This window comes from Notechis scutatus, chromosome 3 (genome assembly GCF_049901735.1).
Source record: "Notechis scutatus isolate UNSWTSFEM ecotype Mainland chromosome 3, rNotScu1.2, whole genome shotgun sequence".
NCBI lineage: Eukaryota > Metazoa > Chordata > Lepidosauria > Squamata > Elapidae > Notechis > Notechis scutatus.
In genome coordinates this window covers 185,527,118-185,554,441 of record NC_142011.1, presented here as the reverse complement: position 1 = coordinate 185,554,441, position 27,324 = coordinate 185,527,118, and the positions used below count along the sequence as shown (strand labels likewise).

Below are 27,324 nucleotides of genomic sequence, written 5' to 3'. Positions count from 1 at the left end.
TCAATGCCTTCGTCTTGCAGGAACTGCTGACACACTCCAGCCACATGAGGTCTAGTATTGTCTTGCATTAGGAGGAACCCAGGGCCAACCGCACCAGCATATGGTCTCACAAGGGGTCTGAGGATCTTATCTCGGTACCTAAGGGCAGTCAGGCTACCTCTGGCGAGCACATGGAGGGCTGTGCGGCCCCCTAAAGGAATGCCACCCCACACTATTACTGACCCACTGCCAAACCGGTCATGCTGGAAGATGTTGCAGGCAGCAGAACGTTCTCCACGGCATCTCCAGACCCTGTCACGTCTGTCACATGTGCTCAGTATGAACCTGCTTTCATCTGTGAAGAGTACAGAGTGCCAGTGGCAAATTTGCCAATCTTGGTGTTCTCTGGAAAATGCCAAACGTCCTGTACGGTGTTGGGCTGTAAGCACAACCCCCACCTGTAGACGTTGGGCCCTCATACCACCCTCATGGAGTCTGCTTCTGACCGTTTCAGCAGCCTGCCCGCTGGAGGTCATTCTGCAGGGCTCTGACAGTGCTCCTCCTGTCCCTCCTTGCACAAAGGCGGAGGTAGCAGTCCTGATGCTGGGTTGTTGCCCTCCTATGGCGTCCTCCACGTCTCCTGATGTACTGGCCTGTCTCCTGGTAGTGCCTCCATGCTCTGGACACTACGTTGACAGACACAGAAAACCTTCTTGCCACAGCTCACATTGATGTGCCATCCTGGATGAGCTGCACTACCTGAGTCACTTGTGTGGGTTGTAGACTCCGTCTCATGCTATCACTAGAGTGAAAGCACCGCCAGCATTCAAAAGTGACCAAACCATCAGCCAGAAAGCATAGGAACTGAGAAGTGGTCTGTGGTCACCACCTGCAGAACCACTCCTTTATTGGGGATGTCTTGCTAACTGCCTATGCTTTCCACCTGTTGTCTCTTCCATTTGCACAACAGCATGTGAAATTGATTGTCAATCAGTGTTGCTACCTAAGTGGACAGTTTGATTTCACAGAAGTGTGATTGACTTGGAGTTACATTGTGTTGTTTAAGTGTTCCCTTTATTTTTTTGAGCAGTGTATTTTCATTTGATACATATGGGGAAAATCTGCAGAGAAAAAATATATCAAATAACAGTAGGTAAGGCTGTGTGGTTTTAATGAATGAACAGTTAATTTAGTTTCCGGGTTATTTCATAGACTTTCATAGAAGCTGCTGCTTCAAATACAACTAAAACATCAGCAGCTCTAAGAACAAAAATCTAATATATAGAATATAGGAGAATTCAATTTCTGCAGTCGGTGTGAAAATAGTTTCTAACCACAAAAGAAAAGAATCAGCATTTTTCAGAGCTATGTCCTGGGATATGACATCTATCTATTCAGAAAACATTCTGCATAATTTACTGTATTGTTCAACTCAGATCTAAACTATTTATGCAAAATACTTCATAAATAAGCAATAATCATGTAACTTGCCATTTAGTATATAAAAAAAAAAAACCATGGAACTTGCACAATATATAACCATATCCACAGCTGGATGCCATACCCACTTGCCATTGTGGAAAAAAAATATTTTTTTCATATTTAATGAAGAGGTTTCAGCCTGAGGACACATCCAAAAAATGACGTTGGCTTCTAATGTGGGCAAAACAGATGCAGGGAAACATTGCTGTCTGTCTACTTTTGATATAAAGCAGGCCTTGATTTGTGGATATGAGAATATAATTTATCCTTACAGATCTTCCTTAGCTGCTTTTATATTGATACAATATTGGAGAATTTTCTTACATTCTGCAAAATTACATTAATATTTAAATGTTTTAATTTAATACTATCATTCATTCATTCATTCTTTCAATCAAAAAAATTAATCAATTTATGACTACCCATCCAGTGGTGCGATTCAAAAAAAAATTCTACTGGTTCTGTGGGCATGTCTTAGTGGGCATGGTGTGGCTTGGCAGGGGATGGATACTGTAAAATCCCCATTCCCTCCCCACTCCAGGGGAAGGTTATTGCAAAATCCCCATTCCCTCCCACCCCACTAACCTGCTTTCCAGCTCCGTTCTCCTGTGCAGAGCAAAGAAGACCCAGCCAATCAGCTGGGACTTGGGAAGCAGAGAATAGATGGAGTTGGTATTTGCCGGTTCTCCGAACTACTCAAAATTTCCACTACCAGTTCTCCAGAACTGGTTAGAACCTACTGAATACTACCTCTGTACCCATCTCAACAAGTTATTCTGAGCAGCTATAATGGTTTCCCCAGAAAGAAAAACCCGGATCCAGACTAGGGTGCGGAAGAACATCAGAAGGACACAGAGACTCCATTTCAGGAGTGAATGGGCAAGAGAAGTCAGGAATATTGGAAACTGGCAGAGGAACAACGAGAAAAGCACCTGGCTGAAGAGGAGAAACAAGAGACACAATTGCTGCCTCGAAGCGCAGATGATCAGTCAGAGGCACAGAGTGGAGAAGCGGTGTAGTTGAAGTCAGAGCGGTGTAGTTGTCAGCAGAGACAAGGAGGAATTGCCTCTTTCAATGGATCTCAGGGTGCGTATAGCCAAGTGGAGGGAGGCGCAATAGAAGTCAATGAGGTCGCCCCTCCTCATGAGCTACACCAGATGCCTACTTAGCCCAAGGCATGAAACAAAGCAGCATTGGAGACAACCATTCACTTCCTTGTTGTGCATGTGTGTTCTGACTTTGTGTTTCCTTGATTCCGGACCTGTGCCTTATTTTCTGACATTGTGATTGGATCTTGGTCATTGTGCTTGGATTTTGGACTCGTGGATTTTGGACTCAGATTTCGTGTGTGGATTTGTAGACTTGTGCCTTGGACTTTGCCTTGCCTGTGACTTTGTGCCTCGGCTGTGTAGACTCAGACTCATTGGGACTTTTTGTTTAATGTAAATGGGACCTGGGGAATAAAATTAGGGGCTTGCAGTATCTCAATAAGTATCCAAAATTCCTTGATGTGTGTGTGTGCATAGACTGGGACAGGACAAAAGCACTTTTTTATATTGAAAGTTTACTAAGGTCCATCAAGAATTAGAGCTGAATGTTTTTCCCGTGTCTCTCCTTACTTTGATAATCTGAATATCAATAACTCAAAAAGATGCATAGTAGCATCTTTTCCAACTAACACATTTTATTAGAAGACTTCATCAGATCTATTGAGCAGCTAGACTGATTTCAGGTTTAAATTAGCATGAGGTAGGAGGAAGATAGGTTGTGCATGTGCAGGTTACATGTGACACAAATTATAAGTATTTTATCAACACCTAAACTAGAGTTTCCATCCTTTGCTCCAGCTCTGGGCGAGGTTTGAAAAGAGCCCCCAACTGGGCATCCCCTGGGCAACGGTAATATCGCTGGCTAATCCTTTCAATATGGAAGTGGAAATGCAATAGCTGTTCAAAGTTATGATGGACCTCCTGGGGGTACTCACAACCTGCTTCCCAAATTGCAACAGATATGTCCTCCCTTGTGATCACATCATGCCATGTTGGACACTCAGCAACCAACCCACATGTATGGTTATTTGCAGTATCCCAATGATCACATGACCACATTTTACTACAGTTTCACTGAAAACCGGCATTTACTTCTAGTTTCATAATATAATGAAAAAAGAGCCACCTAATGTTGTGAGAAAATATCTGAAAGGCCAGGTTAGAGACAGAATATCATGGAGAAAATCTATGTGTTCATTAAGAATCAATACTGATTTGATGGCAATCAATCAATCAATAAAAAAACCATATGAGGTATATTTTATTCTAATTTCAATACTATAATTTAAATGCATTTAGCCTTATGAACTTATCTTATAACCTTAAGACTAACAATGAAGAGATAGCCTCTATCCTAGTCAAATTTCATAGATTCCTCATGAATTGCACAAGTATTTGTTGCTGTAAACAAAATACAAATTCAGCAACACGTCTTCAAGGCCTAAAGAAATATAAATTAATAAGTCATAACATCTTGTAACCCTATTACTACATCAAGTACACATCCACTGAATCAAGTTTCTGTAATATCTGTAAAAATCATTCAGAATTTGTTATAATATTTCTCACCTTTTCATTGGGAATAATTACTACATGAAGATATGGCAAATTTCAAGATTCAACAAATATTTCATAAAGGGAAATGACTCACAGAAAGCTAATATCATATAGCATTTATTGCTCTGTAATATTCAGCTGGTTGCCTCCTCCTTACCCTTTTAGATTCTGTGATTTGTGTGCTTTTAAATTGATTGATCTTGTATTCTGTCCTTATTTAAGGGACTGTTTCTACTTTTGCTACTTTTCTTTTTGTAATTACTGAGTGGTACTGGTGTTTTATTTCTGTGCATTCTATGCATTTTAAACTTGTTTTTACATTTTATGTTCTATTACCCTCATAGAGGGTATCTTTACTTTAGTTGAAATAATTTGATGCTTAATGAGATCAGGTACGTGTGTTAATTTCTGCAAAGAATACATTAATTTATTTCAATAAATGTATCCACTTTGACAACAAAGCAGGGCCTCAACATTTAACAATACATCTGCAAGTGATTTCGTTCCATCAAACCCAAGATGCACTTATGTGCTATAGCTATTACAGATGAATCTAAATTACAAAACATGAAAGAGCTTCAAAGCAAATCTTAATCTAAGTATCCTGAACTTGATGACTTGGTTTTTATAGGAAAGATACTTAAAAGGAAAAAAACCACAATTCTTATAGAATCCAGAACAATACTTAAATTAAGCATTTTTAATTTGTTCCAATAAATTAAATGCACCAACCTGAGGATTTGAGCATTTTACTTCAAGTGATTCAAGGTCAACATGAAGACATACAACAAATGAGTGCCTGGATTCTGATCCTGCAGCGGGCAATACCTGTGAAGTAACTGCCAGAGTAGAAGTGCAGCCAACAGGTTCTATGATATTAAGAGTCAACTGCTGCCCCAGAAGTGTATAGATGCTGAAATAATTCAGACTGATTGTCCAAGGAAAAGCATCTCCTAGTTAATCAAAAGGAAAGCCAAAACAAAAGTAAAATATGTATATAAAAGAATCATTCCAAGTGTGGATTATTCTCACATAAAACTAAAATATTTCTGGATTATTCCTTTACAAAACTAACAAAAGTCTAGTTCTAGTATTTAGTGATACAATTCAACAGTACATTCTATGTTATGTAACACAGAGATGTTATATTTTAATTTCCTTCTCAGATATAATACATTATCATACAATATGAATATGCACAATTATATTCTTTGCATCTACCTTCACTGTATGCTGCTGTTGAGTTTAATATTGCCCAAACTGAGCAATTTTAAATTACTTTTTCACTGGGAAATTTAAACCTAATCTATATAAGAAGTTTAATATTAATTTGGCTTTTTAATCATGTCCCTTGATGTCTATCTTTTGCTAGAAGAGACAGTGTTAATTACTGGGCTTCAGAAACAGATAAAAATATCTTAAATGTTACTTTGAGTGATACATTACTAAGGTGTAGTCATCAGCTTTCATGAACAAGAAATAAAAGAAAAAAGTAAGCTCTAATGATCTATTGTTTAATTATGGGAGTGTATGTGGGTGTGTTTTAAGAACAGCAATTATGTTCATAAGACTCTAAGAGGAAGCATAATGACTTCAGCAACAGAGTGGTCAATGCCTGGAATACACTACTTGACTCTGTTGTTACATCTTCAAACCCCCACTCCTTTAACCTTAAACTATCTTCTATTGACCTCACGCCATTCCTAAGAGGTCTGTAAGGGGCGTGCATAAGTGCACTATCGTGCCGACCGTTCCTGTCCTATTGTCCCCATTTATTCATATCTATTTCCTATATTTATAATCCTGTTTATTCTTACACCTATTATCTTGTAAGCGATTGACAAATCAATCAAATAAATAAATAAATAAAATGATATTCTGGGAGAAGAATAATTCAATTGTATTACAGGAGAGCTCTGATATGATGATTCTTGGTTTGTATATGGGCTGCAGAGGGCTGCAGGAGGCCATCGCAGCTGAAAATGGAGCTTGTGAGGGCTGCATGCGACCCATCAATTTTACACTTGTTTTTAAACTTTCAATAAAATTGTATTTTTAAAAGGATATGTAAGAATATGTTATGTGATATGTTCAAGTATATCCTAAAATTTTAAATTTACAAAATGAGGCACTATTAACAGTGTTTAGTCTAACCTCGTTCTCTGTAGCATGGTATTCCATAACATTTCTGTAATGTATCGTTAACAGAATTTAGTTTCTGAGCAGAGGGAGTTAGTATGAAAAATATGAAATATGCTAGTCAAATTTCACCTCAATTATAGTGACTACTGCAAACAGATTAAAATAAAGGCATTGATTACATGGAGATATCTGGGTTTAATTCTTGGAGGGGTGGGGGGTTTCCTTAGTGTTCTCTAAGCTTGGTTGTTTTCTTAGACCTTTCATTACCAAAGTGCTGAACACTGATGATGTTACCTGGTTTGGGTAATGAAATGTCTGCAAGAAAACAACCAAGCTCAGAGAACACCCATTTCAACCCCAATCTGCAAGTATTCTCCTTTAACTTAATTCTAGTGTCATGTGAAGAGCATTTAAAAAATGGAAAAAAAGTAAAAAAAAAAAAAAGTAAGTAATAAAAAATAGCATTTAAAAAATAATGAAACATTTTGAAAAGATTAAAGGAGAATGTTGATATCAAGCTACATAATTCATCTTAGAAAATAGTACCTCATTATAACACTCTTTTTGGAATTTGTTATCTCTTACCTTCTTCAAGTATTGGTCTTGGCACAACAAAGGGAATCTCTTGGAGGGGTTCCATGTACTTGTGGCCTGCACTCAAAATCTTTAGAAGGGGTAAGCAAATGACAAGAGTTCCAGGCATGCTAGTCTGCCCATGATACCAACTACGGACAGTGCCAGGAATATCACCAGACACAATGGTACTGGGAGATGGCAGGCTGTCATTGGGAATGAATACGCAACATGACTGCACTTCCATCTGAAAGACAAAAACAGCCGTTTTTTAAATAAAAATTTGTAAGGATGAAAGGCAACATTCTTACTGTGGCCCTAGATCTAAGACTCATAGGAAAGCAAGCGTCAAAATTGGTTACTAGATTTTTTAATGCTTAAATTAAAAAAAAAAGATAACCACATCAGGTAATCTCTATTTTTGGTGTGTGTGTGTGTGTTTGTGTGTGTGTGTGTTTCTCAGTCAATATCTAAGAAAAGTTCTACTAATTTGTTCAGGAAACTGGCAGAAAAACATGCCTATTGGCCTTTTCACACATTTTTCCCAAGGAAGATGATTGACTCGTAAAGTATATCACAAAAAATTTAACAAAAAAAAATCCATGTGTAGTTTGTTAGCTTCTGATAGCACAAACTAAGACTTCAGAAATGACTGAAATCTTGGTCAAATCTTGCTTCTTTTAGTGACATTTTTTCAGTTTCTTTGAAGTTCCCAAAGAACGGCGTGTATTATGAAGACTGCATCATTCTCAAGAAATGCAGCTGAAATATCACCTTTGTTACATTGCCAAATATTCTCATTATTGCCAAAACCACATACAGCCTGCACTGTTTGTGTTCTGTAGCTATGTGCACATGGAATGTGATAACCAACATAACCTCCTGGGCACTTTAGCCTCATGTTTTGATTTTAAAAAACAACACCCCCATAACCAGAAAGCTTCCAGCTTTCCTCTTAACAGAAGAACTGAAAGTATCTAGGAAATCAACCCTTCAGAGAAGAAAATGTGCACACCATCTTTAAAAATGATATTTCCATTCAGGAATCAACATAGCAACACATGTAGAATTCAAACAACATACCTGCTACAGACTTAACAATTGTTGATGAGACAGACAAAATTCATGAAGTATAAGTTACAACACACTCCTAAAAACCTTTTCTTGTCCTCATAAAGCTGATACCCGAATATAGAAAGCTGATCACTAAATAATTTAAATATATGATAAATATGATCCTGATAATTCTATTTCAGGTTTGTTTGACAGGTTAATATATTACAGATGAGTAAAAATTGAATAAAGAATTATAATTTATATTACTATTTTTAGAAAGAAAAGCTGATAGTATTTTCAATAAGAAAGTACTGAGATGGTCCCAAGTACAAGGATTGAGATAGAAAATATGAGGTGGTCAAAATCCATACTCGATTTGACAAGGGGAGTTTTGTATATCTGATCTACAGCCAAACTATTCATAGGATGTTCACAGGAGTCTCCCTGTGGGTAATTTGGTTAGAAGCAAAAAAAAAAAAAAAAAAATCCAATTCAGCTGAGACACACACACCCTTAGTTTTCCCTATTAAGTTCTCTACAATTTTTAGCAATACATTTTAGGTTTGTTAGCTTTTCCTCAAATTTATATACCCCAAAAATGTAAAATTTTATATATGAGATAATAAGTTGGAGTTTAAGGTTAAATTGCACTAGATTGTAACATTTTTAATAACACAAGTTCAGGTACAGTTAATAGATACTGCTCACTGCCTTTGATTTTACTTCTGTATATCCTAGCAACTTTGTGATTCTAACACATGAAAATGCAAATGTTATGTCCTCACTCTCTTTTCCATTATATCATTAATATTGTTAGCTGTACAGTAAGGAAAAAAAAGATGGAGACATTCTGAAATTCCCCCCAGTGCTGGGTGGGAAACTTGGTTTTCTTCAACAACCATCTATCAAATCAGTCACATTAAAAAAAACAATGTTTTCAGTTGAGCTTTCCTATGTTGCCACTAGTTGGAACTGACTCCTCATGTGCTCAGGTTTTATTATATTTCTCCAAATAGAAAAGTTCTAGAAAGGTATTAGTTATGCTATCTGCATTTCCTTTAGTTATCCATATGCTGCCATGGTCACAAGCTTTATTTGCCTTATAAGAGAATAATTTTTTTTGAGCCAGATGGATTATGAGATGCTCCTGCATAGCAATTCTTGCATTCACATTATTCCCTTTTCTTTGGGCATGAAGATAGGGTATTGCTGTCCTTGTTCTCAGACCCATGCTCAGGAGTCTAATTCTATTTCTTCTCTGAAAACAACCCAAGAAGAAACCAGGTAAAGTAGGTATGTATGTTCAGAAGACAACTATCCATAAAGCTGCTCACCTTGAGTAAGTTTTAAACCCTTTGATTAACTTATGACATTAACATTTAAAATAAGAATAGCATTTCAACTAGATGTTACTTCTATATTCTTATGAAATTACTGAAGATGAACTAGTTGCATGTGCAATCCTCTGAAAGCATGAATATATACAATATTTATTGAGGTCACATATGATTCATTTTTTATGTACAGGACAGTAACTTTGCTTACATATCTGCATGCATGTATAAAAATGTACATAAAACTTTCCTTTTACCATTACCAAATCCAGGTGAACTTAGCCTTTGGCATATAATAATAATAGCAGAGAGAAAAAATGCAATTAAAAATCTTATAAGTTGTTGCATTAAATAATGAGAAGGTGCCACTGATCTCTCTCTATTGATAGGTATAATGTTAAAATATCTTCAAATTCCTGTATCCTTAGACTTAAACTATTGTGGCATATGATAGATTATATTATTTTTACACTTTGAAACCCACTATTAAACTACATGTTTAATACTGTAAATTTAAGATAAAATGTGACTATTATTTATATAACAATATAAATCTACAACAATAATTCTTACATTAACGTAAAGAACTGACAAATAAAAGGAGAGAAAATGAAATAATTTCCCAGTAAGAAATCCTCAAGATGAAGGTCAGATCCTGTTCAAGGAAACCATCTGGTTGAGATCCTCTAAGCCATACCATATACAAATGATTTAAAAAAAACACTTCTATTCATTAATGCATTACAGCTGCACTAAGTGTTACTTTATTTTTCCATGGTAACATCTTTTCTGTTTTAGGGATTGAATTTCAGTTTTGGTAGCAACCTGTACTTTTGCCAATACTGAACATAATTCCTTGTTTTTAACATACAAGTGTTACAATTTCTTGAAATAGATTTTCCCCTATTTTGATTATGTAAAGATCATACTCTCAGTGCAACAGTCTATAGTGCAAGACCAATAAAAGACAGCAAAATTTATCACAAAATGAAGGTAAAATGTGTTTTATTTGTCTTTTCATCAATAAACACACTTTCTTAAAATTGTGCCAACTGTGCCATCAACAAACATTTCAGAAAGAAAAAAGAGCATTTGTAGTAATAAGTAGACTAAATGATCTTGGAAACTGTAGTATTAATGGAGTATTAAGTTATATTATAGGTGGGTTGGAGAAGTTGTCAACCCTTGATTTAAGGAGAAAATTAGTAGTCCCTTGCATTTTAATGAGCTTTAGGGTTTTGTAAGATTTTGAACTATACTTGGAAACTTTTAGGCAGTCAACTACACGAACTAAAGTTCCCAACTGGTCTTCAAGGTAGCCCCAGATAGAGTGCATTGCAGTGGATTATATACAGTGTGGTAATGCAGGTATTTCTGTTGACTGCCGGCCGACTGCAATTTGGCAGTTTGAATCTCACCGGGCTCAAGGTTGACTCAGCTTTCCATCTTTCCAAGGTCAGTAAAATGAGGACCCAAATTATTGGGGGCAATATGCTGACTCTGTAAACTGCTTAGAGAGGGCTGTAAAGCACTGTAAAGCAGTATATAAGTCTAAGTGCTATTGCTATTCTTCCATTAAACCAAACAAACTGCTCTGAGATGCTATATAAATAATTTTAAAAGCTTTATTACAGTAAACTTGCATTCTAGCATTGTTTTTGTCACACCTGACTGTATACAACAGAATATATAGGTATCTAACCCTACACTTACTTGCCTTGAAAAGTTTAATTAATTTGGCTTCACCATTACATGACAGTCTACTGAAATTTGCCTTCATTATTCCCCACATAAACTTAAAATGGAAACTTATTTCATAGAAATTTCAAAATAATGGAAGATTCTAAAAGTATATCAAAATATTCCTTTCTTTAATATCCTATCCACAATTTCTTACCTGAAGGGTAAGGCACTTAACTGCATTCCATACCACACTAATAAATTCTTTCATTCTTTCTTCAGGACTTTTGCTGCACATTTCAGCTGAACTAAGCATGGCTTTCACGGGTACTGATAATGGTCGTGATTCTTAGAGAAAAGAAAAAGAAAGAAAGAAGGACCAAATAGCTTGCTAAATGGAGTACGTGTTACTAGATACCTAATAATCCCAGTCAAACTAAAATTAGTCCTAACTGAATCCTAGTTTTAGAGTTCACCAGCACTAATAAGCTCCTTTGTGCTCCAAATTTATAGCTTATAAATGTTCTAAAACTCTGTTCTCTTACTGATCTTTTGCTCATGATTTGCTTGGCTCACATCCCATTCCTCATAAACTTACTTCATGAATGAAACATCTAAAAGGATATCTTTCTCTGGCCTTTAGAAGAAAAATAGAGCGACAGTAGCAATTAAGACACAAAGGCAAAGGAAGGAAAATAGTTACCTATCAGTATAGATTTGCGGTTATCCTTGGAAAAGACATTTCCTTAAACAAACAAAAGAAATCTTATAATCTTAATCTTGGTAATTCATAGAATAGAACGGAACAGAGTGGAGTGGAGTGGAGTGGAGTGGAGTGGAGTGGAGTGGAGTGGAATGGAATGGAATGGAATGGAATGGAATAGAATAGAATAGAATAGAATAGAATAGAATAGAATAGAATAGAATAGAATTATTTATTGGCCAAGTGTGATTGGACACATAAGGAATTTGTCTTGGTGCAAATGCTCTCAATATACATAAAAGAAAAGATACATTTGTCAAAAGTCAAGAATCATCAGGTACAACACTTAATGATAGTCATAGGGTACAATAAGCAATTAAATCATACTAGGAAACAGTCAATATAAATTGTAAGGGTATAAGAGACAAAGTTACAGTCATACAGTCACAAGTGGGAGGGGAGGGGTGATAAGGAGTGATGAGAAGATTAATAGAATAGTAGTGCAGACTTTGTAAATAGTTGAACAGTGTTGAGGAAATTATTTGTTTAGCAGAGTGATGTCTTTCGGGGGAAACTGTTCTTGTGTCTAGTTGTTATAGGTTTTAAGGAAGCAGAACTCCATTGTCCTTTACCAAAACTATTTTACTGGTTATATCAAGGGAAACTAGTACTGCATAGTTCAAATACATTATCATTTTTAAGAGTGTTTACTTCCTAATCACCTTCCATTTTGAATAGGTTGAACCCTGACAAAGAAAACAGGTAGACCAGACTAAGAAAACAGGCACTTTGAAGATGTAAGTTACTTTTATTAGAACAACTAATAAATGCTAGCTAATAATAATGGAATCCTGCTACCTTTCCTCCCTCTCATCCAATATTATTTTGCAAATCATTTTCTTGGTCTGGGCTCAAGTTCTGTTTATCTGATTATTGCCTTGATCATTGTCTTTCCTCTGTCCTTCAAGGCAATCCTTTTTATCCATTATAACTCTGTAACTCTGTGATCTGCTCTCATGTTTCCTTGCCTTTTTCTATGGAGGTTCCTTGCCTTTTTCTATTTTCCAGTAAGAATCTAGCAACATACATCATGTGTGAAGAAAAATATAACAGACCCTGGGAAAACAGAGAAGGAAATAGGTCCATTGTAAAAGACACAATCTAAGCGAAGGAGGAAGCATGAGAAAAAGAATCTCTGCCTTCATTATATGAAATATACTTTGAGTGGGAGAACTGCTTTGAGAGGCCTTCGAAGTCGATTACAAGCCCTGCAAGACTGCCTATCTCAAGAAATCAGAACCACTTGGATTTCTAGAAAGATATTCATTATTGGTAGAATACAGGAGCAGAATTTTAAAAACCTAAGTAATTTTCCCAATTAACTTATTATTAATTAAGATGGAGTTGCTGTGAGTCTCTTTTACATGCTTCTCTCCCTGGACTGAGGTATCACTTCAGCACTACCAACTTGATGTGATAATTACTGTATGCGTTTTTTTAAAAAGCTTGGTTACAAAACTGGATGGTCATTAGAAAAAAACCTGAAGTAATCTTCTAGTAAATTTAACCTGGACTGGTTGGAGCTAAGCAAATCATGATCAAAAGATCAGTAAGAGAAATTCTTATCATTTAAATCATAAAATTATATGCATAATCATTACAATTATATACATAATCCCAAACTGAATTAAAGAAGACACACCTGTTACAGTTTTTGTTTTTATAGGGCTGCTGGCATATTCAGAAGCCTGATTGGACTGATGCTTAATCAATGGTGTGCTCCCAACTGATACCTCGTCATCTTTTTTCCTTGTGACGGGTGTCCCTAGAGAGACAGATGCAGTCTATCAGAATAAAAAAAGGAGAGAAAAAGAAATACAATGAGTAATTCAGAATTCAAAATCAGCACGTAGGAAATGTTTTATTAAAATAGAAAATAGTTACTTTATTAATTTTTATTAATAAATGGTTAATAAAGTGGTATAATTACAAAAACTAAAAAAGCATGCCAATCAATATAAATTACAGTATTAAGCACTAGACCAATGCAGCACTGATCATATACATTTTAGTAGCAATTGTTTCATATTTTTTCTTGACCGTTACTGAAACATCACTTAAAAATAAAAAGCAATAAAGCCTTTTAAAAAAAAGCATTTGTGTTAATTAGTTGTTCAGCAGATTGTAGGGCAAGCAAAATTAAATGCAGCCCTCTCTTCCTCTTTTCACAGAGTCCATTGATAAATTACTAATGTTCCAATAATCCTTCATGCCTGGGAACTGGATCAAAAAAATTGGAAACAAGTATTTATTCAGCAAATACTTCTATCAGCAATACTCTTATCTGGTCAGGTATACTGCACCAAACCCACTTTTTCTTAGATGCAAAAATAGATCAAGGCATAAAACAAATAATCATAACAAAAGAAATTTAATTCTTCCTTATAAAATGAAATATAGAATCGGATATAGCTTACAACAAAATGTTGCAGAATGGACATCTGGAGTTTACTGTTCCAGTAATTTAGCGATAACCTTCAAGAGACTCCATTCAATTCATTATTTATTTATTTATTAAACTTGTATGCACCATCTCGCCATATTTTGGCTTTGAATTCTTCCCTTGGTTTTCATTTTAAATTTACAGATTTCAACCAAAATCCATATTAGATTTTGATTCACTTTTCCATCAGTCTCATACTTACATTCACCATGGAATGGTTTACTTTACCAGATGTTAATCCGATTTTGAATTACATTAGTCTTATATTCCAATTTAGCTCTTTTGTGTTACTTCAGGCGGTTTCCTTGTGAAGTTCCATAAGCAGGGTCTATTTTCTTTTCCAGACGTAATCATTCAGACTATATTTTTCTTATTCGATAGTTTGTTTTACTTGCAATAGTCCTCTACCACCTCTAATTCTGAATACATATAATCTATGAATGTCACTTCTTAGGTGAAGTGCATGATTTATGATCATTAATTTTGTTGTTTTACTGATCAAGATTGTCCAATTTGGCTTGGATCCAATCAATTACTCCTGCAGTATATTTAATTACAGTGACTACCCAAGCGTTTATTGTTTTAACAATATTTCCACCATTTAGTTTAGTTTTTGTTTAAAAAAATATGAAATTGTTTGAAGTAACTTAAACTATCTGTGTTTTAACTTGGCTGTGTAATTAATCAGAAGCTTCCATTAATTCTAAACATTTGTATCCTTCTTCAGCTGCCTGGTGTCTAATGCCATTTCCATTCATTAGGTGCAACCCATTTTCTCCTATAATCTTACCTCCTTTCATTGCCAAATTGCACATTTATCCTATCCAAATTTCGTTCTTGTATCTTTATTAAATATACAGACTATATCTCACAGAGACTCAATTTTAGATTCTGATTCAATATAGTTTTAGGTAATCTCTATAAAGAAAATTGCTTATTTGGGTAGCTTTGTTTCTGAATTGTTACCGGTACTTACAATTGATTCTGTTCAGAATACTTGCAAGTTGATTCGCTGCTTGTATAAAGAGCAATGGTGACAATCTGTTACTTTGAAATAAACCTGGTTTTATTCTGGCTTCTCCCAAATTTCTCCCACATTCTGTAAGGGTGGTTTCCAATGAAGCAAATTGTATCCAAAAATCTTTTAATATTTCATTTTATTCCAAACATTTCCAAGTGTTTTTGAATCCAACTATGAGAAATGATTTACAAACCTTTGTATAAACTATTCAGGCCATAAAAATTTCTTTTAAGCTTTTAATGATCAGTTTTTCATTAAGTAGCTGATCTTATGCCATGTGAATTTAGCAAGTCCCATTTTGTTCTGCTGAAAAAATGCATTACTATTAGCAGATAGTAGTCTTGCTATAATTCCAGAAAACAACTTTAATGTTGTGGTAAGCCTATGTGTTATAGGCCTATAGTTCTCAATTTCCCTTGTTTTTCCATAGTAGAAATATTCTTTAAGATGTTGTCCAATATTATTATATTATTACCATATTATTATTACCAATAATAATATACAGTACTATTTCACATTGGGAAAGCAATGTGAAAGCATAACTGTTAGTTCTGTAGCAAGGGTTAGGCTTCATATGCATTCCGCTCTCCCTGAAAACCTAGGGCATCATAATCAACCAGGGTGGTAGATGGAATTTTTTTCAGTGTGCAGATTTTGTAAATGCTGCCTAAGAGTTTTTGGTGTGAAACCCAATGTGCCAATAATCACTGGAGCTGCCATAACTGATTTATTCCACAATCTTTCTATTTCAATTTTAAGATGTTGATACTTTGATCCAATTCTTTGTTTTCTATTGTACTATCCCTTAGTATTGCCACATCAATAGTTTACATTTTCTCCTTTTCAACCACAGTTAAATCTAGTGCATTATGAGCGAAGACTTTGAGTTTGTATTTGGAAATCTCACAATATTTTAACATACTCATTTTCAACTATTTTTTTTCAACTCTATTTTCCCACAAAAATTGAGAGTATTATGTTTTTATAATCAGTTTGTGCAATCTTTTTGATCTTAATAATGTACTATTTTTTTCTCCCTCTTTGACACAAACTGCACTCTGAATCATTTGATTTTCCAGTTATTACTATTTAAGGAATATCTGGATCATGGTAGAAGAGAAATCTATCAACAAACAATTAGAAACTGATAACTCTGTCTTGTTATCTGTGCATATATACAAAATGCTACAGCACTTTAAATATAAAAACACACTAAAATACAAATGTATATTCTTCTTTTTATTTCCTTCCTAAATGCAGACTCCTTCTCAAATGCAGAATCCAGACTCCAGATTACCCGTCTGTTCTCAATCCAATCATTCATATTTTAGAAATGGGATTTTCATGATTCTGGAAGAGAAAGTGATCATGTTTCCAGAATCACAAAAGGAGAGGAAACTCAAGTCACATTTTACATGTGATACTCCTTCATGCAATGAATGGAAAGAGTTTTTGTGTCAAAAAGATTTCTGCCTGAAAAAGAAAGATGTACAAATATAGAACACTACTCTTATTTTTAAGAACAATATTATCATGACGGAGACCAGATGATTACAGTACAATAAATGCAAGCATACTATATGTTTTTCCTCCTTGTGAACAGTCTCAAAATGACACAGCTTTTGATTAAACCCTTTAAATGCATTACTACAGAAAACATAGAGAGCATCACAAAATATATGTCTAAACACTAGGAAAGAGCATTTATATTTCCAGAAGTCAATGTTATTTATGTGGTTGCAATCTGATCAGCTTTTGGAAACATTAACTAATGCAGTAAATATTAAACTTAACTACCTCCCCTCAACAGATGATATGCAGTTAAGGGCTCCCATTTTGCCATTACACACTAAAAAACATCAGTAGTTATTCTTAATCTTTAATTTTAAATTATTTCAATCTAAAATCATCGAAGATGTCCAATTATGTTTTAAAGCAAAACACACATTCATGTCACAGTAGCTTAACACAAACCAAACATACTGTGAATCAATTTAGCAATTAGAAAATCAGCACAAGATAATTCCGGACAAGATAACTCAATTACGTAAGTTGCTGGGTCACTTGGACAGCAGTTCTTAAACCAAGAAGTAATTTTGGAAAATCCTGGGAATAACAAAGCAATTAGCTTTGCTGAGATATTCTCTCTCTTTCTCTCTCTCTCTCTCCCTCTCTCTCCCCTTACTGTGAATTGTATACAAAGTTAGACATACACGTATCAGATTAGACACCAAACTCTAATATTATTAGCCATCTCAGAGATGAAACAGTCTACATAAACAAAGTATTGAAGGGGATACAAATATGCATCACTGATTTCTTTAAAAAAAGTGTCGGATATAAATTAACTAAATATTTCTTTACCATCTTTCATAATTTACTGTGTGAGTTCAATTAACTCACAATTAACATATGATCCGCTTAATTATTTATGAGAGTTTACTCTGTGTGTGTGTGTGTGTGTGTGTGTGTGTGTGTGTGTGTGTGTGTGAAGCATTGGGTTGATCACCACTTCCAGAGCAGACAAATCACTCACTGTTAGCAAAGATATGAACAGTACAGCCAACTTCACATGTTCTTTCCAAAAGGATTCTTACATGCTACCAAGTAATCTTTATTATCTTGTGGGAATCAGGCAATAGAACAAAATCCTATTGCAAAATTAGATCTGCATTTCTAAAAAAACCTCTTAATCAAAAAGACAATATTGCATAAGAACCTTCAAAACACAAATAAAACAGATGGAAAAAATGAAAGTATCAGACACTAATAGGAAATAGGTTAAGATGTAAATTATTCTCATTTGCTCCTTTTTTTAGCTATCTAAAAACCCTGATAATTCTTCTCTGAAGATTCAGTAGACCTTCTATAAGATTGGAATGTCCCTGTGAAGCAGGAACCAAAATAAAAACCAACCCTCATTTCCCAAGTATCTACAATTAATTGATCGAAGGGCACCATCCAGTATGTTCCAAAACCTCTTCCAGCTTTTCTAAAACAGCATATATATTTTTTCATACTATCAAAGAAGCTTTAATTAACATTCCATATTTGCATTAGTATTGCCAGCATTATTATGTAAGTCTCAAATTACTTACATTTTTAAAAACTGGCTCTGCCGATTGGTCTGGGCCTTGATGGGGGTGTTTCACATTGGAGGTTGTTACTGGACTAGGAAAAGGATCCCACCTTCACTTCTTTAGTTTCTAATCTATTTCATTTTTTTAAACTTTTAATATTTAAAGTTTTAATGATTGTAACACTTGTAAAAGTTTGTATTTTTGCTTTTATGATTAGGTAAGCCTCCTAGAATCACATGATCATTTATTAATTTATAAGAGCAAATAAATTAATATTTGTTATCCATAATCCTCTATAATTCTGAACAATATAGCTTCTTTTAATAGCACCAGAGAACCTTCAGTTTCTCATTGAAATAACATGACACAAAGTACCCTTTTGCTGTTACCCAGCATTACTTACAGGATCTTAAATGATCCCATTTATGTTCACGATGAGAGATCATCTAAACAGCTTTTCTACAGAAATGCCTTCCACATGATTCTTTGAAGAAAAAGGCATGGCTGAACAGTGAATAAATAAATAAAAAGTAACTAGGCCACTATACTACTATTTGTAGATTAGCATTATATATAGCTTTAAGTTTCAGGACACTTTTCAAAAAAGGAAATAAATACCATATTTTACCACTACCCAATAAAGAGGACATTATGTAAATTTATGCAGGCATTCAAAGGCCTTGCCATGGTTTTTATATTGTTTTCAGTGAATGTCAACATTGTTCACCATTCGAAATAAAAAGAAATGTTTAGACACATGCAGAAGCCAACTGCAAATATAACAAAACATCCTCTTTTGCCCCTATAGCACTAACCACATAGTCACAACAGGAACTACATAGGTCTTTACTCAAATAAGTAACAGCCGCCATAACCCACCCTGCATTTTCTGTGTACTAGGAAAAGCACAAATGTAGTGCATTATGCTATGTTTTTAAAAGTGCATTTTAAACTAACATTACATTAAAAATGCATAGCCAGAACTCTCCTTCAACATTCCATATACTTTGAGTAGGAGAAAAGCACTGCTATCTTTAACTTTACCAAATCTGTAAAATTAAAGACACAGCTTAATATTATTTAAAACTTTAAATCTTATTGATAAAGAAAATAGCTATAACAGTAAGTATCAATTTTTAAATTATAAATGATCAAAAGTCAACCCCAAAATTATATATGTTAAAGAACTCTCTCTCTCAAAACTCAAAAAAAAAAAAAAAAAACAATTCTGGCAGTATTTCTCTATATTTTACTGCATTGTATTTCATCGAATTATAGAAGCAAGCTTTGACAGCTGGCTACAAGAATCTTTTTCTAAAGAATCAATCTCTATTGTTTTAGAAATAACTATATCCCAAAGATAGAGAATATTGTGACCCATTTTAGGTTGTAGTTTTCTAACCAAACAATTAGAATATTTGTTGTTTCATTCACCTCCTCTTTGGGAATTCTTTTAATACAAATGGAATATCTATCTATCTATCTATCTATCTATCTATCTATCTATCTATCTATCTATCTATCTATCTATCTATCTGAATATGGATGAGACAACAAACTGTCTCATACTTTTCTGAAACTATGCTTAAGAAAACACTATGGCCATATGTATTCAAAAATATTAATATATAAATAATTTACTTTATAATATATCTGGTTGTAACACATCTAATACAACCAATAGGTGTGTAAAATATGGCAATTATTCTTCTGAGAATCATAATAAATCAAAAACACATAAACCAAAAGCACTCAGTTCTCCTTTCCAGTATTTTAAGTAGACCAGTTTCTCTTCTCTTTTTGACCACTGTGAAGGATAGTCAAAATTATTCTGTAAACCTCTCAATACTCTGACCTGAATCCCATTCCAACCAGCCATTCATTTTCTTATAGAACAGTGTTCCACAGTGGAAAAGAGCTTCTAAAGTAGTTTTACAAAGGAAACAAACTTAAGTTGAGGCAAAAATTATTTGTGATAACCTTTTCTCCAAAACTATCAAAGCTATACCTGCTTATCTTCGGATTCTTTTTTTAATCCATGCTAAAATGAAGTTAAGGGCAATGTTTAGCTAAATGTTTCTAAACTTCTCATTTTTAAAAAATGTTTTTGTTAGTATCATTTGAAATATTTTAATCATTTAAGATTCAAGCAATGTTACCTGTAAAATAAGTTGATTTAAATACTATCTTAAAGAATCCTAAAAACAATTAACAATTATAAAATAAAATCATTGTCAGATTAGACAAAACAGGAACAGGTTTTAAGATAAATATTACATGCGTGTGTGGATGCATGTGCATACACACATGCATGTGCGCACACACTTTATTTGGAAGATATTGGGGTTATAGTAATTTATTCTCTTTCCATGCAAATGTTGTCAAATCGAACCTTTAAAAACTATATTGAAGAGCATATTACAAAAATAGGCTGAGTCTTTGCACCTACAATTCAAACTATGAAATTATTTTATGAAATTATTTCTTACAAAGTTTATGCAATGTGTCATATGAACATTATATTCCAACTATGGAATATACTCATTAGCTGGACCTATTAGCTTTACGGGTAATTCTCGACTTGTGATCAGAATTCCAGTTGGAATTTTGGATGTTAAGCGATATGGTAGTTAAGCAAGTCATCACAGGATGGAACCCTATTTTGAGACCATTTTTGCCATCATTAATCAATCATATGTTCATTAGATTAATTACACGCTTGTTAAATGAATCTGCAAATGTTGGAAGCAGGTAAGGAAGGTCACAAATCTTGTGATGCCAAACATCATAAATGTGAGTCAGTTGCCAGATACCTAGATTATGAACACATGACCATCTCAAGGATAGCTTGTAAGATACTTTTTCCCATACCAGCATAACTTCAAACAATTATTAAGTGAATGGTCATATTTATGGCACAAATCAAACACTTTCTACAATATGTATAAAAATTGTAAGTGATAATGTGAGCATTTAATTTCTCCTGATTAATTTGATTTTTTTAATGTTTCAATACTATGCCTTGTCTCTGTATTGCATGTTGCCTTGGGACCATAAATAAATATGCAAAAATGTCCTACCTGCTGCATTAGTCTGCTGCTCCGTTTCTGAGGTTGGTACATGAGCCAAGTATATAAAACTGGATCAATATTAACTGTTAATCCCTGCATGCTGGCCAAAAGCACTGCTCCTACATAAGAACAATTACAAAACAAAAGCAATGAGATTAATACATCAATGCTAAAAACATTTGGAATATCTAATGCTATGTTTAGAGCAGGAGTCTCCAACCTTGGCATCTTTAAGACTTGTGGACTTCAACTCAAACAAAGCTGGCTGAGGAACTTTGGGAGTTGAAGTCCACAAATCTTAAAATTGCCAAGGTTGGAGACCCCTGGTTTAGAGGTCAAGGCCAAACCCATTCGTTTGAATGCAGCCTGGTTGCAAAGCATGGGGAACTATATTTCATGCTCTCAAGACAATCCGGCCTGCACAATATCTGAAGTGATTATTTATGTTTTCAAAATACATTAATGTATCTAGAAAAAGTGATTCAGAATAATATAATATGAATCTAGAGGGGAGGGTGTGGTAATATAACCTATTGATCATTTTATCATTTTCTGTAAGGCCTTTGTATAACTAGCAGTAAGTCTAGGAAGATGTGGGCATTCTTGGTGGGGGTAGGAGTATCTTTGCTCAGAGTGCCTCATTCTGTTTTGATTCTGCCAGTTTAGAAGGAATAGGAAAATGGGTGAAAGTTCAAGGTACAAGATACACAGTTGTGCTTTCTCATGGGACTTTCCAAACTTTCCCATGAGACTTTCCGTGGCTGTATGATCTCATCCTAGCAAGGTAACATCTGGGACTTTCCAAGATTGTGTGTTCTCATGCTGGTGAAGTAATCTCCTGTTGAGGTCATTGTTTTCTGAATATGCATACTGTATATTTTGCTTGTGTTTTTCTCAATAAATACTGCTACCTGAGTTCTCTCAGGGTTGGCATTTTTTCTCAGAGACAGTTCCCTGTGTCTCATTTCAATGTCAAACCACCATAAATGGTGACCCCGACGTGATAGCTGGAAGGCTATACGCTTTCCCGCATCCTATACTCATCGTCATGACGCCGACTGGCCCTCATCTTCTTCGCTGGACGAAGATAGATTCTTTTCGTGAGTATGGGGGAGATCTCTCGAAGGCTCAGAAAGAGCACATCAGGGAATTGAGAGGATCATTGGGAATAGTTTTGGGTTTGGAATTGGCAGTAGGGGTTGTGCTGTAGGAAAGAAAGAAATTGAGGACTTACTACAGTATGTTTGGAAAAATATTAAGTCATATCCAGAGGGAGGTAGTATTAAAGTAGAGTCCTGGAAAAAGATAGGGAAATTTTTGCACGAGGAACCTCGTGCCCCTTCTTCAATTTTTGTTAACCTGGAGGGTGATAATGGATGCATTAGCTACTTATGAACAACCGCTCCTATCACCCCCGAAGAAGGTTTGCTGCTTTACCATGCGGTAAGCGTTTGTTGCCGCCGACGGCACCTCCAGATAAATCTGGGGGACTGTCCGGCGTTAGAAATACTTTGTCAGAGGATAAGAGTTTACCTTTAAGGGTTCAGGTGGATGCAGTTACTGCAGCTATTCAAGAAGCAAAGAATAGAGGGGAATTATCAGGAGATGATTTGGTGGAGTTTGGAGTAGAAGTTCAACTTAATCCAGTGGAAATTGTCATGGATGCTGCATTAAATCCGCAGCGGGAGTGGAAGCCTTTACAGCTCAGAATTTTGAGGGAAGTTAAGCAAGCAGCAAAAGAATATGGTGTTAGAACGCCATATACTCAGGCATTGTTAGAAGCAGTTGGTTATGGAAATAAAATGATTCCGGCTGACTGGAAAGCTCTGTTGAATATGATTTTAACTCCAGCTCAATATTTGGTGTTAGATCAGAAATGGAGACAGCTGGCAGTCCAGAGGGGAACAGCAAATGTTACCCCAGATCAGCTTTACGGAGCTGGTAATTTTACAACAGTGGAACAACAGAGAGATGGTATGCCTGAGGAAGGGTTCATTCTTCTCCCACAAATAATTTTTCAAGCCATAGGGTCTCTCCCTGACGGCGAAGGTGGTGAGAAGACCTTTACTAACATCAAACAAGGGAACAATGAACCCTATGAAAATTTCATTAGCAGATTGAAATTGGCTATTGAAAGACAAATTGATAATCAATTCGCCCAGAAAGAGTTGCTTTTTAAGTTAGCAGTAGAACAAGCTAACACAGATTGCAAAAGATTTTAAATCCACTGGTAGCAAGTGGAGAGAGAGAAATCGCAGATTTGATTAATGCATGTAGGAAGGTTGGGAGTCAGTCTTTTAACATGGAAACTTTAGCTCTGGCTTTACAAACAGGACATGCTCAAAAGGGAATTGTTTCAATTGTGGGAAGCCTGGACATTTTAAAGCGCAATGTCGGGCTCCTGGAGGGGGTCAAAGTCAGCAGTATAAGAGATCAATGGGACAGGTGTTCGTCCTAAATCAGTGTGCCCAAAATGTAAGAAAGGATACCATTGGGCATATCAGATGCTCCTACAGTTTTTACTGATGGAGGGAAAGTTTTTGGTGCTTGTGTTTGGAAAGATAAATCTGGAATTTGGCATACAAAAGTGACATCAGAGCAGAAGTCTGCCCAGCAGGCAGAACTTGCTGCTGTAGTTTTGGCTTTTCAAAATTTTCACAATCAGGATTTTAATTTAATAGTGGATTCATTGTATGTGTATAATTTGTTACCCTTAGTAGCAGGTTCTTATTTGTCTCCTGGAATATCACCTGATATTTTAAGATTGCTTTTGTTGTTACAAGGATGTTTGGAGCAGCGTGTGAATGTGTGTTTTGTTGCTCAAATGCCACGCTCAAGACCATGTTGACTAAATTAAATAAAAAAGGAGGGAAGCTCCTGGGGCTTCCGCGATTCAAGATCAATTAAATCTAGCTTTGTATACTTTAAATTTTTAAATTTGTCTGGTAACCCCTGCAGCGGCCAGCAGGCATTTTTCTTCTCCTTCTACAGATGCGGTGAGACCTCGGGTGTTGGTGCGGTTCCTTCCAGATCCAGCATGGGTTCCTGCTGAGCTGATAACGTGGGGACGTGGTTATGCAGCAGTTGAACATCTTGGTCAAATTCGTTGGGTTCCTGGTCGGTGTGTTCGGCCTGATCATTCGCAGGCACCTGTGAAGGAAGTTTCGAACAGCAGGATGGCGCATCTGTGGTTCCTGATCCTGTTGATTCTGCCTAATCTGTCCTGGGCTGCTCGGGTGCGGAGAGAGCAGCGACAGCATGTTCAGCGTGCCGGAGATTTGGGCGATGATTTGTGGACAGATAATAATTACATTAAAGATTTGCGCACAACTGCCAAAAACTTGAACATCACCAATTGTTGGTTGTGTATGCACCTTCCTGGGAGAGTGGGAGAAGGACTGACTCTACATGGAGTTCCATTTAATCGGTCTACTTTGCAGACCGGAAAGCATAACATTTCATATGCCATGAACTTCACGGTCAAGGTGAAGACTGCACTGCAGTCTCCAGCACATTTATGTTTCCAACACATTACAAACTCACAATTCTTGGGGAATCATAGTGTCTGCAATTACACTATTATGGACAAATGGTTCAGAGAACAACATAACTTGGGTAAATGGGAAAATGAGTCTGACGCATTTGGTCAGTATCAATATCTAGACATGAAACAGCTGATGCAAGCGGCAAGTCAAGGTTATGTACAGCTGGAAGGGTTTTGGTTTTTATGTGGACTGTGGGCATATCGACAAATCCTATGAACTATAGGGATATTCATATTTTAAATAATTTTACTGTTGCTATGTTTAATGATACTATAAAGAATATTAAGATGATTAATGTAGAAATGTCTGAAATTCGTACAGTTACTTTGCAAAATCGATATGCTTTAGATATTATGTTAGCTGCTCAAGGAGGAGTTTGTGCTTTAATTCATTCACATTGTTGTGTTTTTATACATAATTATGAGCCAAACATTACAAAAACGGTTCAGGACATGGAAGATCGTATTGCTCAGCATCAATCTGGAGCTGATGGGTTTAATGCATCATTCTGGGACAGTCTGTGGTCCTGGCTTCCTGATGGATCATGGTTTCGCCCTTATTGCAAGGGGTTGTTATTATTATTGCTATATGTATCTTATTATGTTGTTTTATTCAATGTATTCCTAATCTATTACAAATGTGTACCTCAGTCTTCCGGCGTGAGGGATCAGGTCATGAGGAACTGTGTACTATGCCACTAAAACACCCCTATCTTTGAATAAATAAAAAAGGAGGGAATGTGGTAATATAACCTATTGATCATTTTATCATTTTCTGTAAGGCCTTTGTATAACTAGCAGTAAGTCTAGGAAGATGTGGGCATTCTTGGTGGGGGTAGGAGTATCTTTGCTCAGAGTGCCTCATTCTGTTTTGATTCTGCCAGTTTAGAAGGAATAGGAAAATGGGTGAAAGTTCAAGGTACAAGATACACAGTTGTGCTTTCTCATGGGACTTTCCAAACTTTCCCATGAGACTTTCCGTGGCTGTATGATCTCATCCTAGCAAGGTAACATCTGGGACTTTCCAAGATTGTGTGTTCTCATGCTGGTGAAGTAATCTCCTGTTGAGGTCATTGTTTTCTGAATATGCATACTGTATATTTTGCTTGTGTTTTTTCTCAATAAATACTGCTACCTGAGTTCTCTCAGGGTTGGCATTTTTTCTCAGAGACAGTTCCCTGTGTCTCATTTCAATGTCAAACCACCATAGGAGGGGAGGGGAGAGAAGGGAAGGGAATGGTACCCAAAGGTTTTACAAATGCATATGCTGTTTCTATCAGGTAATATTCAAACATAATAAAATAACAAACAGGATTAAGATCATCCTATTATTTTTTCAGGATTTACTTTCCTGTATTGTCAAGATTTTGGCAGTTACCCCAATTAAATCATGAGGCTCGAGCCAAACTTCCAAAACTTCAAAGGATTTATTGGGAGTTAACATGTCCAGCAGTGTCGAGTCTAAGACACATAATTCATTGTCGCCCTTGACCCTGGTTTTCCCCAACCCCCTGGGTGTATCATAATTCATATTCTCCAATGAGACACATCCATAGCCAAGAGCCATCAATCATGTTCTCCAATTAGATTTTTGTGTGGCAGAAATCTCGGTCACCTAGTTACTATCTCTGAAAAACTATGTATGGAATGCACTTTCGATTTGCAAGCTGCCGCACTGCTCTTTCAAACCCCTTTCCCCCTCCCTTTCTGTTGGCAACTCTAAAACAATCATAGAAATATTTTATGAATTAACATGTATTTTTAATCGTTGATATTGAAGTTCCATGATGGAGGGGCTGCACACTTTAATTTATTTTAACTTTTCAACAAAAATAATTTTAACTTATTTTGACTTTTAAAATTGTAACTGTTTTTATCTTAACCATTGCCCTACTTTTAAGCTTTTTGCACATTTTGCAAGGATAAAATGGAAATAAAAACATTAAGAATAAGAATTATACAAATAGAAATTATTTTAAAGTTTATTTCAGCACTTCTCAATGTTGAAAGGAAAAGCCAAGGTTTGGCACATCTCAACAGTGAAGACTACTCTAGAAACTACTTCAGAACACCAAAGCCACTTCATTGCTTTTATCCATGAGTTATATAAAGTTTCTTTACTTAGCAACCTATGTGTTTCAAAATCCAAACAAATCCAAGAGCTATCATCTCTGTAATGCTGTACAGTGATCTGGAGAGCATTCAATCCTATGACATGGAGACTTCTGCAATACCCTTTTATTGAACTAGATCTCTGCCAATCATAGTGAACAACAGAACTCGGTTTGGTTTGATAGAATATACAGTATTAAGATACAATAGATCATAAATTTCATTTTTTATATTTTTGTAACTTTTTCAGAATTATATCTTTTTCAGAAAATTCTTTTACAGATTGAAAGATATCCCTTTTTAAAACTGGTGACAAGATACAAATTCAGAATAGAATAACTGAGTTTAAACAATAGGAATTGTTTCCAACATTGCTAAATTAGCAAATTTCTTTTACTTAATCCTAGCTTCCAAAATATATAGTATATTGTGGAATTT

At 35.5% G+C, this 27,324-nt stretch overlaps 1 protein-coding gene across 5 annotated transcripts in view; it reads right to left on the bottom strand.

The window, feature by feature from the left end:
• The window catches only part of VPS13B (vacuolar protein sorting 13 homolog B), a 319,343-nt gene that overhangs the window by 179,154 nt on the left and 112,865 nt on the right, over window positions 1-27,324 (bottom strand). For all 5 annotated transcript variants that reach the window (XM_026690439.2, XM_026690425.2, XM_087962041.1 and 2 more), the window contains exons 20-24: window positions 21,240-21,349; window positions 13,258-13,399; window positions 11,070-11,200; window positions 6,795-7,029; window positions 4,800-5,020 (exon numbers count right to left, since the gene is read on the bottom strand). In XM_026690439.2, coding sequence (XP_026546224.2) covers window positions 4,800-5,020; window positions 6,795-7,029; window positions 11,070-11,200; window positions 13,258-13,399; window positions 21,240-21,349 — 839 coding nt within the window. The remainder of the gene's footprint in view (window positions 1-4,799; window positions 5,021-6,794; window positions 7,030-11,069; window positions 11,201-13,257; window positions 13,400-21,239; window positions 21,350-27,324) is intronic.